This window comes from Amphibalanus amphitrite, unplaced genomic scaffold (genome assembly GCF_019059575.1).
Source record: "Amphibalanus amphitrite isolate SeventyFive unplaced genomic scaffold, NRLGWU_Aamphi_draft 000145F_arrow, whole genome shotgun sequence".
Classification (NCBI taxonomy): Eukaryota; Metazoa; Arthropoda; class Thecostraca; order Balanomorpha; family Balanidae; genus Amphibalanus; species Amphibalanus amphitrite.
The window spans coordinates 58,826-71,663 of record NW_024881640.1 but is presented as its reverse complement, the minus strand read 5'-3'; the positions used below and the strand labels follow the sequence as shown (position 1 = coordinate 71,663).

Genomic DNA, 12,838 nt, shown 5'->3' with positions numbered 1-12,838 from the left:
TGTCAATCGGATACCAACTTTTTGGTATACCGATACCAAACCGATACCAACTCGGTATTTGGTATTGCAATCCTAATGTGTTTGGTATTTTATTGGCAACATGAACCCTTGCTAATGTTTAAGAGGCTAAGAAATCGGTAAAAAGTTGGTATTTTCCTCATGTTCCCAAGTTGGTTTGGTTTCGGTATTTCTCCATGGTTTTGGTTGGTATTTGGTTTGGTATCGGTATTCCGGTTTTCCGTAATTGACATCACTAGTGTGAACTGTGAGTCGTAAGCCGCAGCCAGTGAACTCTGTAACCCCAAACCGCTAGTCTGTGAAGTACAGCCCACCGCTAAAGTAATGTAGGGTTTTACCAATCTCAACGGTTGGCTTTGACTGGCGATTGTTTAATGCGGAGTGATGGAAAAGAAGATGTCAATAGCTAAAGTTGCAGCTGAAAGGGTGACGATACATATAAGCTACATTCAAAGTTTCATTGTAGTCTGGCTAATCGTTCCTAAGCTTCAGAAGCAGAACATACCCAAGACTGAAACCCCACATTACTTCTGCTGTGGACTGTACATATGAACTGTGAACCGCCAATATGTAAAATGTGAACCAGGCTACCGGCCTATGAACTGTGAACTGTGGGCCCCGCCCTTTGAAATGCCCAGTGTGAACTGACTAAACAGTAAACACGACCTACCGGTCCGTCAAGTGTTAGTTAGCTGTGAACTTGAACTGTGCGAGCTCGGTCCTTGAGATCTCCCACAGTCAGCGCGGCGGTTGGCACTTGAGGTGTGAACCGTGAGTTTCCAGGCCGTGAGGTGTAAACTGAACCGCCGATCCGTGAGATCTCTCACCGCCCGCGCGGCACTTCAGGTGTGAGCGCGGCTCACCTATAGCCGGGGCCGAGCGGCGCCGAGCTGAGGACGGCTGGCTGGGGCCGGCGGCCGGACGGACGGTGCAGACCGATCGATGGCGACTACTGCCTCTGGGTATACTGCCGCGGTACTGGCGGTATTACCTGCAGCCACTAGGTTAGATACACCGCCGCTCGTTGTCTACACTGTCTCTGCAGGGTGTACTGCCGCGGTGCTGGTGGTATTACCTGGCTACTAGGTTAAGTACACCGCCGCTTGGTGTCTGCACTGTCTCTGGGTATACTGCCGCGGTGCTGGTGGTATTACCTGGCTACTAGGTTAAGTACACCGCCGCTTGGTGTCTGCACTGTCTCTGGGTATACTGCCGCGGTGCTGGCGGTATTATACCTGGCTACTAGGTTAAGTACACCGCCGCTTGGTTTCTACAAGCTGGCTCCGGGTACCGCTCGGTACTGGCAGCATTGCCGTGCTACTAACTACAGTAGCCCTCCGACTGTCGGCCAGCACCGTTAGTATTTCCCGGCTCCTTCACTGCCTCTGGGTGTGCTGCCGGCCGGTGCCGGTGGTATTGCCCGGCTACAACACTGCCGGTCGGTGTTGCCAAGATTGCCCGGCTCATGCACCGCCATCCCGGTATGCTGAATGCATTGCCCGACTACATACTACACCGCGGGCCAATATACTGGCGGTTTACCCGCGCTGCACTTCTGATTGTCAACCGGAGCATATAAACTCCACAGGCTCTTGGATAAAAGAGAGAAATAAAGAGAAACCCAGAAGAAAAAGCTAGAGGTAGATGTAAAGTAGGTAGTTAGATGTCAAGAGAGAGAGAGAGAGAGAGAGAGAGAGAGAGAGAGAGAGAGAGAGAGAGAGAGAGAGAGAGAGAGAGAGAGAGAGAGAGAGAGAGAGAGAGAGCGAGAGAGAGAGAGAGAGAGAGAGAGAGAGAGAGAGAGAGAGAGAGAGAAAGAGAGAGAGAGAGAGAGAGAGAGAGAGAGAGAGAGAGAGAGAGAGAGAGAGAGAGAGAGAGAGAGAGAGAGAGAGAGAGAGAGAGAGAGAGAGAGAGAGAGAGAGAGAGAGAGAGAGAGAGAGAGAGAGAGAGAGAGAGAGACGAGGAGATAATCCGCCATTCTGTGCGGCCTACGCTTAGGTATCCCTCCACCCATGCTAGCCTAGCATCGCTCATTAGTACGCCACAAAACCTCTGGGCCTCCCCGCAGGGTGCCTCCCGGGCGTCGGGAAACAAGCCGTCGGGTCACATTTCACGTACCGTCTGGGTAACGAGGCTACCCCCGGGGAGGGGGGGGGGACAGTATCAGTGACCCGTCGGTTGGCCCTGGGGCGCTTGTCTCCGAGGACGCGGTTGGGCTGGAGGCGCTCATTACGGACGGATCACGCCGGCCGGACCTCAGGAGTGCGGTCACATGCGGGGGCGGGCAGCGCGAGGGGCGGATACACTGGTGGCATAGGCGGATGAGACTCAGGTTTCACTGTTGGCCGGTGGGGGACAGGGTTTCACTGATACTGGTGAGCAGAGCAAATGCTATTTTTTCATGTTTATATTTTATTTCCTGATAAGAAGTGATGCTCGTTCAGGATACAACACAAAGCAACACAAAGCAAACATCGCATGTAACACAAAGCAAGCATCGCGTTTCACGTCTTTTCCATGCTTGTCCAGTGCCCGATGCCGAGTCACGCCAAAAGTCAGCTAGCCAGCCGGCGCATGAGTGCCTGGGGACTTTTTGTTTGTTTTGTTGGGTTAGGCCCTTTCGGTCCAATTAGACCATTTCAGAGCCGGAAGGATGATAGGAATTAGGGGGAGACATTGGTCTGGGCAGGCACCCTAGTGAGTCGCCGGGGCTGAGCCCGTCCGAAGACAGGCCACCCAGCCCCAAGGCACTCACTGCACCCGGCTACGGGGTGCGCTCCCTCGGGAGCAGCGGTGCCGCTCCAAGGGAGCAGCCCGCATGAGATGAAGTTGCCTGTCCAGCCCGGAGGGGGGTTGCGGCGTGGAGGAGAAGGATTTCAGTATCCTGAGGATAGAAGCACGGAACGGTGTGCCTGGGGACTAAGCCGCCCTGTCCTCTTATACCAAGCACTGAAGATATGCGCCTGCTAAGCGATGCCCACCTACTTTGACTGTCATTTGACCGTCAGTGGCGCAAGTGGTCCAGCCGTTAATGGCGATAACTATTGCGCCGTGCCATTGGCGTGGCTCGATACGCTGCACTTAGTACTTTGGCCGTGCTGTGCATATTTAGCCGCCAGGCGGCAGTGTTCGTGGCGTTATGTTGTGCACCACGCGACCTTATCACCCTACATAATAATGAGTATCGGGTACTCCACCGCTTGGTCAACAACAGGCAAGTTAAGCCCCTCCACAACAAAGGACACCACACACGGCCCGAATTCTTCAGTCATGTCTGAATGGCTTATAACAGCTTATGCTACGCCCTAAAGCCTGCACCCATAGGCCATATCTGATTCCCATGGCCCACATCAAACGCTCCCGTTTCAGGACGCCCAGCACCGTGCAAAACAATAAACATTCATCCGTTCTAATCTCACAGATGTTGTTTGTCTTACATGTATCAACAGACCAATCGTCTGGACCAATCAGGATGCCTACCGTTCCGAAACAGACATACCTACATAGCTGTCGCTGTTGAGAAACAGGCAACCACATGCCAACCGGTGTAAACTTTTCTGATAGCTGTCAGCAGTAGGTACGCAAAACCTGTTCAATGGTCAGAACCCTTGGCTTTTACCAGTAAGCTTCGTAGCTCTCTCACCGCCTCTCCAATTTAAAGTTGGTGGTTTGTCCGCGCCGTTGAACAATTGTCGAATGTCGCCCCACCGTCAGTGTGTTGTAAGAGCACTAGACCGCCTAATATGGTGTAAGTGCTCTGTGGGGTGTAAGGACAAATGGCCGTCTGCGCGGTGTAAGAACACTTGCCCATCTTTATTGTATAAGTACCGTCTGTGCCTCACTATCTGCTCGGTGTAACCACCGCCAGCGGCGTCACATTCTGAGAGTGACCTGCCGTCGCTCGACGCTCCGTGTCGATCGATGAGTGTCTGGGTCGGATGCCGAGCCGACATACGGCGTACAGTACCGACTGGTCGCTACTGGGACGGTAACGAGCCGTCCCAGGCGCCAATCGGTCCGCCTAACAGCCCCCGCAACTATACTGGTCTCGGCACGGACGGTCGAGGGGCAGCGGGCGGCGGCGGGCTGGGAGGCATGCGTGCTGGGTCTGAGCGTATACGTAGGTGTAATGGTGTCCGAAGGCACGCCTCTTATGCTGGCCTTAGCGCCGTTGAAAAGCTACTTTTTGTGTGAATATACAATGCCGCGCCTCAATCTGAGCCCTGTTCGGGCAGCGCATCCTATTGCAAAATTTTGCACCACGCATGCGCAGTTGGGGTCTGTCGGGTGCCAAGCTCCGCCCTTCGGCGTATGACGTCACACGTGTGACGTAGGCTCGCGCAAAATCTTTCAGTTTTGCGCAAGAAGAAAATAGTAGCTGCAGGAGGCGAAAGTGGCGCGGATTAAAGTTTACCCTCATATATCTCTTATTGTAAGTGGTTAGTATGGTGTTGTTTTGGTATCATTTTCTTTCTTTTCAGTGGCACATTGCTATTAACCACATTTGAACGCATTTTACCTAGTAACTGAACGAAACACACCAGTCCATCCGCGCCACGGTTCGCCGCGTGTCGCGTGGCCCTCGGCTTTGCGAACCGGCGGAGAGGGGCGGAGCCAGGCGGCTGACATCATCGCATGTGTGACTTCACACTCAGCAAAATATTTTGCGCGGACCCGAACAGGGCTCCGGTGTTCTTGTGAATTTAGCTGGGACAAAATCCGTCCCCGCAAAAGCATACGCTCGTCGATATCGAACTGCGAAGCCGAAGGTCAGGTGTATTGCGTCATGTCATGCGGGTGATGGCCTTGTAGCATAGAGCTCAGTAATGCCTGATCAGATGTCTAGCCCTTATAAGTGTGCTTATAGCTGGGAGCTCAGCTGAGGCATTACGCAATCTGAGCTGATTGCGTGTGTATGTGTATGTGTGTAAGCAGTAAGACGAGGTCATTAGTCATATCTGGCACTCGACAGAATGCATCATGAGCCTTCCAAACTGCGTGATGCTATCCGCAATGCGTGCGTGAAATATCTTAATTATAAAAATCGTACCGCAATAATCAACGAGGAAGACACAGAGTAGGCTGATTCTGCGCACAATCGCTGATGACTGGACAGTATATGAGTATTTTTACAGCATGCACTCCCCTTAATCCATTAATTAGCGTCATCCAGCCGGGTCGGTGTGTGTGGGGGTCTGTCGTGACCGGTTCGCGTGCACGTCTGTTTGCCCACGGGGTAGGCGGGTATGTGGCGTGACGTGGAGGGACCTCCCCACGGCGGTACGGGTCGGTCTGTACCTACCGGCTCCTCCCTAACACCATTGCCGGCCCTGTGCCGCTTCCCTCGGTGTGTGGGTCCAACGGATGAGGCCCGGTCATTCAGGTGCCGATGGTAATGGTGGGTTGGGACGCAACAAACTGCAAAGCGCATGCTTTTACGCATAGTCGCTTACAGACGTCAAAACATTTGGACTGAAATGCAAATATTTTGCCCGTGCTGGAATAGCTCGAGATATATGAACATTGGAGAACAGTTATCTTCACCGGTTGGCGCATTCGACCGGCTCATTCGGTCAGACATTGGGCGCTATGTGATATGCATGGCTCTGAACGACTCATGTCAATAATGTCAGTCTGTGTGGGCATCATAAGGGGTGACAGAGGCACACACGATAGCCGACACGTCGATGAATGTCGGTGAAACAGGCGAAATAAACGAGGGTTTGGGCTGAAATGAGCGAAATAAATCACTCATCCATCGAAAGTTGGCCGTGACCCAGTGGGCAATCGACATTTGTATACCCACATTGCGAGTAGGTGTCGTGCCTACTATAGTAAAAGCAGGCTATTCAATAGTCGTGTCCGTCTGTACATAACCATGTGTACTTTATCCATACCTTGACGCTTCTGTGATATACTAGCCCAGCTGCTGGCTGTTGGTCCTGTTGCTCAGTTTGTTCTGAATCCGCTGCTCGATTGTGTGATGGTCACGTAACCATGTGATCCTGCTCCTCAGGAGGTGAGATTCGGCGTGGACCAGCCGCTGGATCGCGATGATAGATTATCCTATTGTTGACTATCGAATCCTGCCCCTCAGGAGATGGAGTTTGGCCTGGACCAGCTGCTGGACCGCGATGATAGATTGTCCTACTGCTGACTCATGACTATTGAATCCCATGCTCCTCAGGAGGTGGAGTTTGGCCTGGACCAGCCGCTGGACCGCGATGCGCTCCTTACGCTGGAGGTGGTCGCCAGGAACCGGTACCTGCAGAACCGCAGCCTGGGCGGGTACGGCCTGGTGCTGCAGCGCGTACTCGATGACGGCGGAGTCAGGGTCAACGACTACCTCGTCGACAGCAATAACAAAATCATACAGGTGGGTACTAGTGATGTCAATTCCGGAAAATCGTGATACCGATACTAAACCAAATAACAATAATAACCATGGAAAAAATACCGAAGCCGAACCAACTTAGAAACTGAGGGGAATACCAACTTTTTACCGAATTCACAGCCTCTTCTACATTACCGACGATTCACAATACCAGCAAAATACCAAATGCATTAGCCTTGAAATACCAAATACCAAGTTGGTATCGATTTGGTATCGGTATACCAAAAAGTTGGTATCTGATTGACATCTCTAGTAGGTACGCAGCTGAGCCGCTGAGCTGCCCCGATTCCCCCGGACTGTCGGGGTACTGGCCCGTCACGGGCTCTGGAGGTTACGGGGGACGAACCCATAAACGACAGAGCAGGCGGTACGGCATATATAGGCACAGTGCGATTTATTATGCAGTATGCTCCCATGTGTATGGTAGGTCAGCATTGAGCAATATATAATGTTTCAGACAGTGCCGCACTGCCAAAATATTTTCCACATGATGGTCAAAATCAAACAAGTCGTATTTCGGACCGAGATACGTATTATCTCACTGCAGTATGCGCAAAAGGACAAGGTTTTAACCGGTTGATAATAGACATCTATAGTAGTTAATTCCTCTTGAGCTTTATCGGGTGACGGGTATTGCTTGATGTGCCTACCTAACCATCGAATGTTATATATAGACAACAAAAGATAAAATGACTTATTTACATGATTACGACAAACACCATAACCGCATTCGACATGATCGACCCGTGTCCCGAAAATTAAAATACCATGGCTAGCATGCGGCTGACAGCTGCAGGGTGTAGTTATGCTGTGCCGCATGACACACATGTACTGCGGGACAGTCTACCCTCCAGTCGTCTGTGTCCGTGCGGGCCTCCCGTGCTGGACGGTGCTCGTCAGGCATTAGCGGCTGGTTTCAGATTCACGTGTGCTGTTTCTGGGTGCCAAACTCATGTCTATCGACTCATGCGTGTATGAGGCCCATGTGCACTGTGTTTTTTCTTTTCTTTTTTGTATGCTCTTAGGCTCATTAGAAGGTAGGTACTGACTGGAGGTGCTGTAGTCGTTTATAACTGTATAACTGGCTGGGCAGCAGGCTCGTGCACACTGTGGGTGCTTCCTAGATTAATTTACACTGTTTTTGGGTGTTAACCAGGCCCGTGCTCCGTTCGAGTTGATGACACTGTTCGCACCTATTTACACTGTTTCTGGTTGTTTTCCTAGCCCGTGGGCGGTTCGAGGTGCAGTGTGTACACTATTTGTACACTGTTTGCTAGTGTTTCTCAGGCTCATTCACACTTTTTTTGGGTGCTTCCCGCAGGCCCATGTGCGGTTCGAGGTGGTGTACAATTACATTGAATACACCGTTTATGGGTGTTCCCCGCAGGCCCGTGTGCGGTTCGAGGTGGTGTACCGGTGGCCCGGCGAGGCGTCTCTCGTCTCGTGGCCCTCGATGACGGCCACAGTCGAGGACGACCAGCAGATGCTCGTCGACATCGAGCAGAACATCGCCAACCTGGAGCGCTCCTTCTGCGACCGGTCCTCCTTCGGCGGTTCACCGACAATGGGCAACGCCGCCGACCCCGCCAGCCCCACACCGTCACGGAAAAGGTACGGTTCACCTCACTAGACCGGCTGGTCTCAAACCATATAGGTTGTCTCCCATCTCCGTAGACATGTCAGACACCGCTGACCGCGCCCTCCCAAAGCAGGCATATGTTCAGTATTAATCGTGATCAACACTGACTGGTATGCGTACTCATACGTTGTGTGTACGTACACGCATATACACATCACATCTGCATACTAAACGCATCACCAGTTCGATTCATTAGAAGCACGACAGCCGATAATGTTAATCGTCTACTCATCTCGCATTCAAATAGCTGCACTCAAAGCATCCTGTTGTAAACTCACGGCATTCAGTAGGATAGCGGTATGTCCCTGAAATTAATTCCACCTCACGACGCGGCGTGGGGTTCCCTGCTTACTATACCATTGCTATCCTCATGTAGTTAGTTTGCATATTTTGCCGGCCTGCATTCCCATACGCCCTGCACTGTGTTTATGTGGCGTGAAGTGCCCAACATTGTTCCACGTAGTACGGCCAGTGTGGCTCAAACACGCAACTTTTGACTCGTGGTAAACTGTATCGCCATTGTCAGGTTTCGAATTTCAAAAGATTAATTTATCTTAACTTGGCAAGGTATCGGAGTCCTTGTAACGTAATGCGATTTGTTGTAACTTGCGCAATTATGATGATTCCCTTGGGATATATGTATATAAATTTTGTATTTGATGTGCGATGCTCGAGAACTTTCTCCGACATCAAAATCGATCCTCGAGTCTTACGAAACCTCGCCTGACCTCCATGACCTCCCTCAGGGCACACATGGCGATGCGGCGGGTGAAGTCTCTGATGCGACTGGGCAGACGGCGCACCAGTATTGAGGACGAGCTGCTGCCGCGCGGAGACGGGGGCGAGCTGAGCGGGGCGGGCTCCCAGCAGAGTCTGACCGAGCAGCTGCCGCCCCGACCGGCCAGCGTCTGCTCACAGGCGTCCGATGATAGCACCATGTCGGCGACGGCGGCCACCGCGCGCGTCCGGAGGTCAGTTCAGTGGTGGGGTCAGGAGGTCAGTTCAGTGTCTGGGTCAGGAGGTCAGTTGAGTGGCGGGTCAGGTCAGTTCTTTGGTGGGTCAGGTCAGTTCACTGCTGTCCAGCAGGTCAGGAGGTCAGTCCAGTGTCTTAGTTATGTCAACCCCTCACCCGTGTCGGGAGGTCAACTCTAGGTTAGGCCAGTCGTCCAAAGGGGAGGTCAGAGGGCCAGTCTTTTGTGAGCGCTAGGTCAGTCCACCACACAGGTCAGGTCAGTCTACTATCCGGATAAGGTCAGTCCTCCGCCACAGAGCACACCTGGTCATGATGCCGGTCACGAGGCCAGACTAGAGGACATGACCCGGGAGGTTGCGGTAATGCTATACTGAACAGAGAGTTGAGTCAAAGGTTTATTCACGGAGACGCCAGGGAACAAACTGCGACTATTTCGACAAGCCCCTTGATGGTTCGATTGGAATTGTACCATTTACATAGTTATTTTTGGAAACAACTCTACGATTGAAAATGTCAAGAACAGAAACAATGAAAATTGAAACTATCATGCCTCTGAATGTGAATGGCTATTTGCATGCTAACGCATTCAAAAGACCAGCTGTCAGAACATTCTAGTTAGCAGCTACAGCCTACAGGCATCCGACTGTCAATGCTCTATTCGCTATTCTTTCCTTAGAACATTTCGTCTAACCCACTACGACTCTATCCATAATTAAGATAGCTCTATTTGCTGTACGGATTTGTACCTTTCTCCGACAAGACGTTCGGCCCAACTGCGCATTGTGGACATCTGCCTGGCGTGCCGTCTGCCTTCGAAACATGTTTCCAGAATTGAATCCACTGTCCTACCTTATCGGGCGGGCCATTCCGTGCAGCAGCACACCCACGCTACTTCAGTTCACTAGTAGAACACGTGTGTCTACCAATGGGACATGTAGCCAACGTGGGTGTCTGCCAACATGATACGTGGGTCTGACATCGGGACACTTGTGTCCAACGTCGAGATACGTGTGTCCAAATCGGGACGCTTCGTCCATTGGAGGGCTGCGTGTGTCCACCAGTGATGCATACGTGCGTTCACCGTCTGTGTCTATCACGGGACTCGGGAGATCTGCTGCCACAACATATAGTAAAACTGCAGCGTAGCTTAGTAATGATAGTTACATGTACTCCACTGTATTATTTAAGCTCATTTCGCACTTCATGATGTCAGCATTTAAGTTAATTTATGAATGCTTTAAGCATTCATTCGCCACCCTGCAAACACATCAATCCATACCGTAAAAGCACAGATTAGCAGCACCATCATTGAAATTGTTGCGACTGTTGCGGAATGCATTCATTTTCCACAAAGAACGGGATGAACAAAATTTATGGCGTGAAAAAATAAAATCAGAAGCTGCTTAGTGAATTGGTCCAATTTCAACGTCACGAGTCAGTGCATGCTGCCTCCCACGTCGGAACGCGATATTTATTGTTCCATCAACTTGTCGACTTATGTAAGATTCTCGCCGTTAGTTATCGGACTCCACAATTGCCTCAATCGCTCAGCCGATTGACTCGCTGTACTGCGGTCCGCCGCCGGCGGCTGGCGCTCCGTCAAATCGGAACACCGCCGCGGCGCCCGTCGCGCGACTGCTATAGCGAGGTGCTCCGTGCCATAAATTCCATGGGACGTGAGCGCACGGCTGGTATGGCACCCAGTGTAGAGCGCTTAATGTCAACGAATCGCGATTTATATTCTGTTCGAGGCTGGCGGTTGGCACGATAACTCTGTAAATTTCGTGATGAAGAACAACAGCTTGCTTCGAGTCGGCTGAGGCCCGACCGAGCAGTTTGTATTCATTAGCCTGTCAGAGTTGGGCTACACTAGGCGACGTAATCATTGGATAATCGAAATGGCCTTTACAATGAAAGGTAAATAAAATCGGACAAGTTTGCTGAGGGATTCAACAAAAGCCATTTTGACATGTTGTGTGAGGTTCAGCACGGGTTATACATAAAACAAGCGTGAATTTCAGAACATCTTGACATACCATTTAAGTGCGCTTAACTTTTGCTGAACTATTCACCATGTCGAAAATACTGAATTTATGTAAAGAGACCTTTTTAATTCTGCTATCGAAAACAGATCTTGCATCTACTCACAGTAATGGGCTCAGTTTATCAATGCCGACAAACTTTACTCTGGTACGGTCGTCAAGCATTTTAGAGAAAAACTTCGTTAGAGTATGGTGGAGCTATTTGCATGGTTGAAGATTGAAGTTTGACATAAGAATAGCGAAAACAAATGAAGACATAAACTTCATAATTTCTCATCCAAACCATTTCATTTCATTTCATTCAAGCAAACCATTTCATTCATCCAAACCATCCATCCATTTCTCATCCAAACTCTTGGCCTTCTTGGATCTATAATGCAGAGATAGCCGCCGTTTCACGGACACTCCCTAGCTGTCTGGCGTACTAAGGAAGCGAACTCTGCGTCGTTAGGCTTAGTAACGCCGTGTGGCTGGGTCCACTGGTAGAGTGCTGATAGGAGTGGGGCTCATTAGGGGCCTGTTGGAGGTGGTCTGTGAAAGGAGTCTAACAGGTCAGAGTGGTCCGTGGGAGTGGTCTGTAGAGGCGAGAGTGGTCTGTGGTATTGTTCCAAGAAAGTAGTCTGCGAGATGAGGTCTATGGCGGTGGTCTACAATGGCCTGATGCATGCCAATGCCGACAAATGCTTTCTTTTTCTTTTCGTTTTGCATGTAACTTGAGTCTTTTGATTTTAAGTCACTGATACAGATCAGTTTCTCGTAACTAACTCATCAGTGATCGCGTAGTGCATCCACAAATCGCCACTTCGGTCAGTGACGCTCGGTGTTTTTTTATTATTTAATAATTGAGACGCACGAACGTAAAATAGGATGTGCTCAAATTTACAGTTGAACAGCGTCCAACACTCCCAACAAATTTCACTTACAAGTTTAAGTTGACACAAACTATGCTAATTAGCACTTGTGCTAATCTGCGGCCAGATCGCTTCACCAATCTGACCTTTGGCTGTCGATTGATGGCCACATTTGGCCATCAGTATTCCCTGCAAGCGGACGCGACGCTACTAAACTTTTTATTAGTCGCCACCAATCGTCATTTGGTGGTGGGGCGCTGGGGGAGCTGGATGGCTGAAATAGAGGCTCCCGAGCCATAGGCGGCGGAACGGGGGGGGCACCGGGGCACCGTGCCCCCCCTTGAATTCTGCAAGGGGGGCACCAATAGCAAGGTGCCCCCCCTTAAATTTGATGTATTAGTACTAGGGGCAGATTCGGGGAAAACTCCAAGGGGAGGGCCATGAATCGAAGTGGTGCCCCTACCTATGCCCAAAATTAAAACCTCAACGGATTTCGGCCACTTAATTTTGGTGGTGCCTTATTTTCATTTTTTTTATTTTCTTTATTTTTGGTTAGTCATGTGATGACTGGTGCCCCTGCACCTGCTAGGCCGCTGATGCCCCTGGAAAGACTGTGGTACCTACCTACCCTGCCCCCTGACAAGCCTACGGTGGGCCCTGACATGACTTAGGTGCCCATGGGCCATGACAGGCCTGTGGTGTCCTTGCTAAGCCTGTGGTGTCCCTGGGCCTTGGCAGGTTTGTGGTGCCCCTGTTAGAACGCGGGTGCCCTTGACAGGTTTGTGGTGCCTCTGACAATCCTAAATTGCCAACGACAGGCTTGTGGTGCCCTTGACAGGCCCATGGTGCCCTTGCGAGGCCGGTGGTTCCCCTGCGAATCCGATAGTGCCCCTGGCAGGCCTCTGGTGCCCCTGGCAGGTCTGT

General features: G+C 51.0%; 1 protein-coding gene across 1 annotated transcript in view; it reads left to right on the top strand.

The window, feature by feature from the left end:
* The window catches only part of LOC122382688 (otoferlin-like), a 73,790-nt gene that overhangs the window by 16,981 nt on the left and 43,971 nt on the right, over positions 1-12,838 (top strand). Inside the window, exons 3-5 of the mRNA XM_043368351.1 lie at positions 6,203-6,391; positions 7,797-8,020; positions 8,795-9,019. Coding sequence (XP_043224286.1) covers positions 6,203-6,391; positions 7,797-8,020; positions 8,795-9,019 — 638 coding nt within the window. The remainder of the gene's footprint in view (positions 1-6,202; positions 6,392-7,796; positions 8,021-8,794; positions 9,020-12,838) is intronic.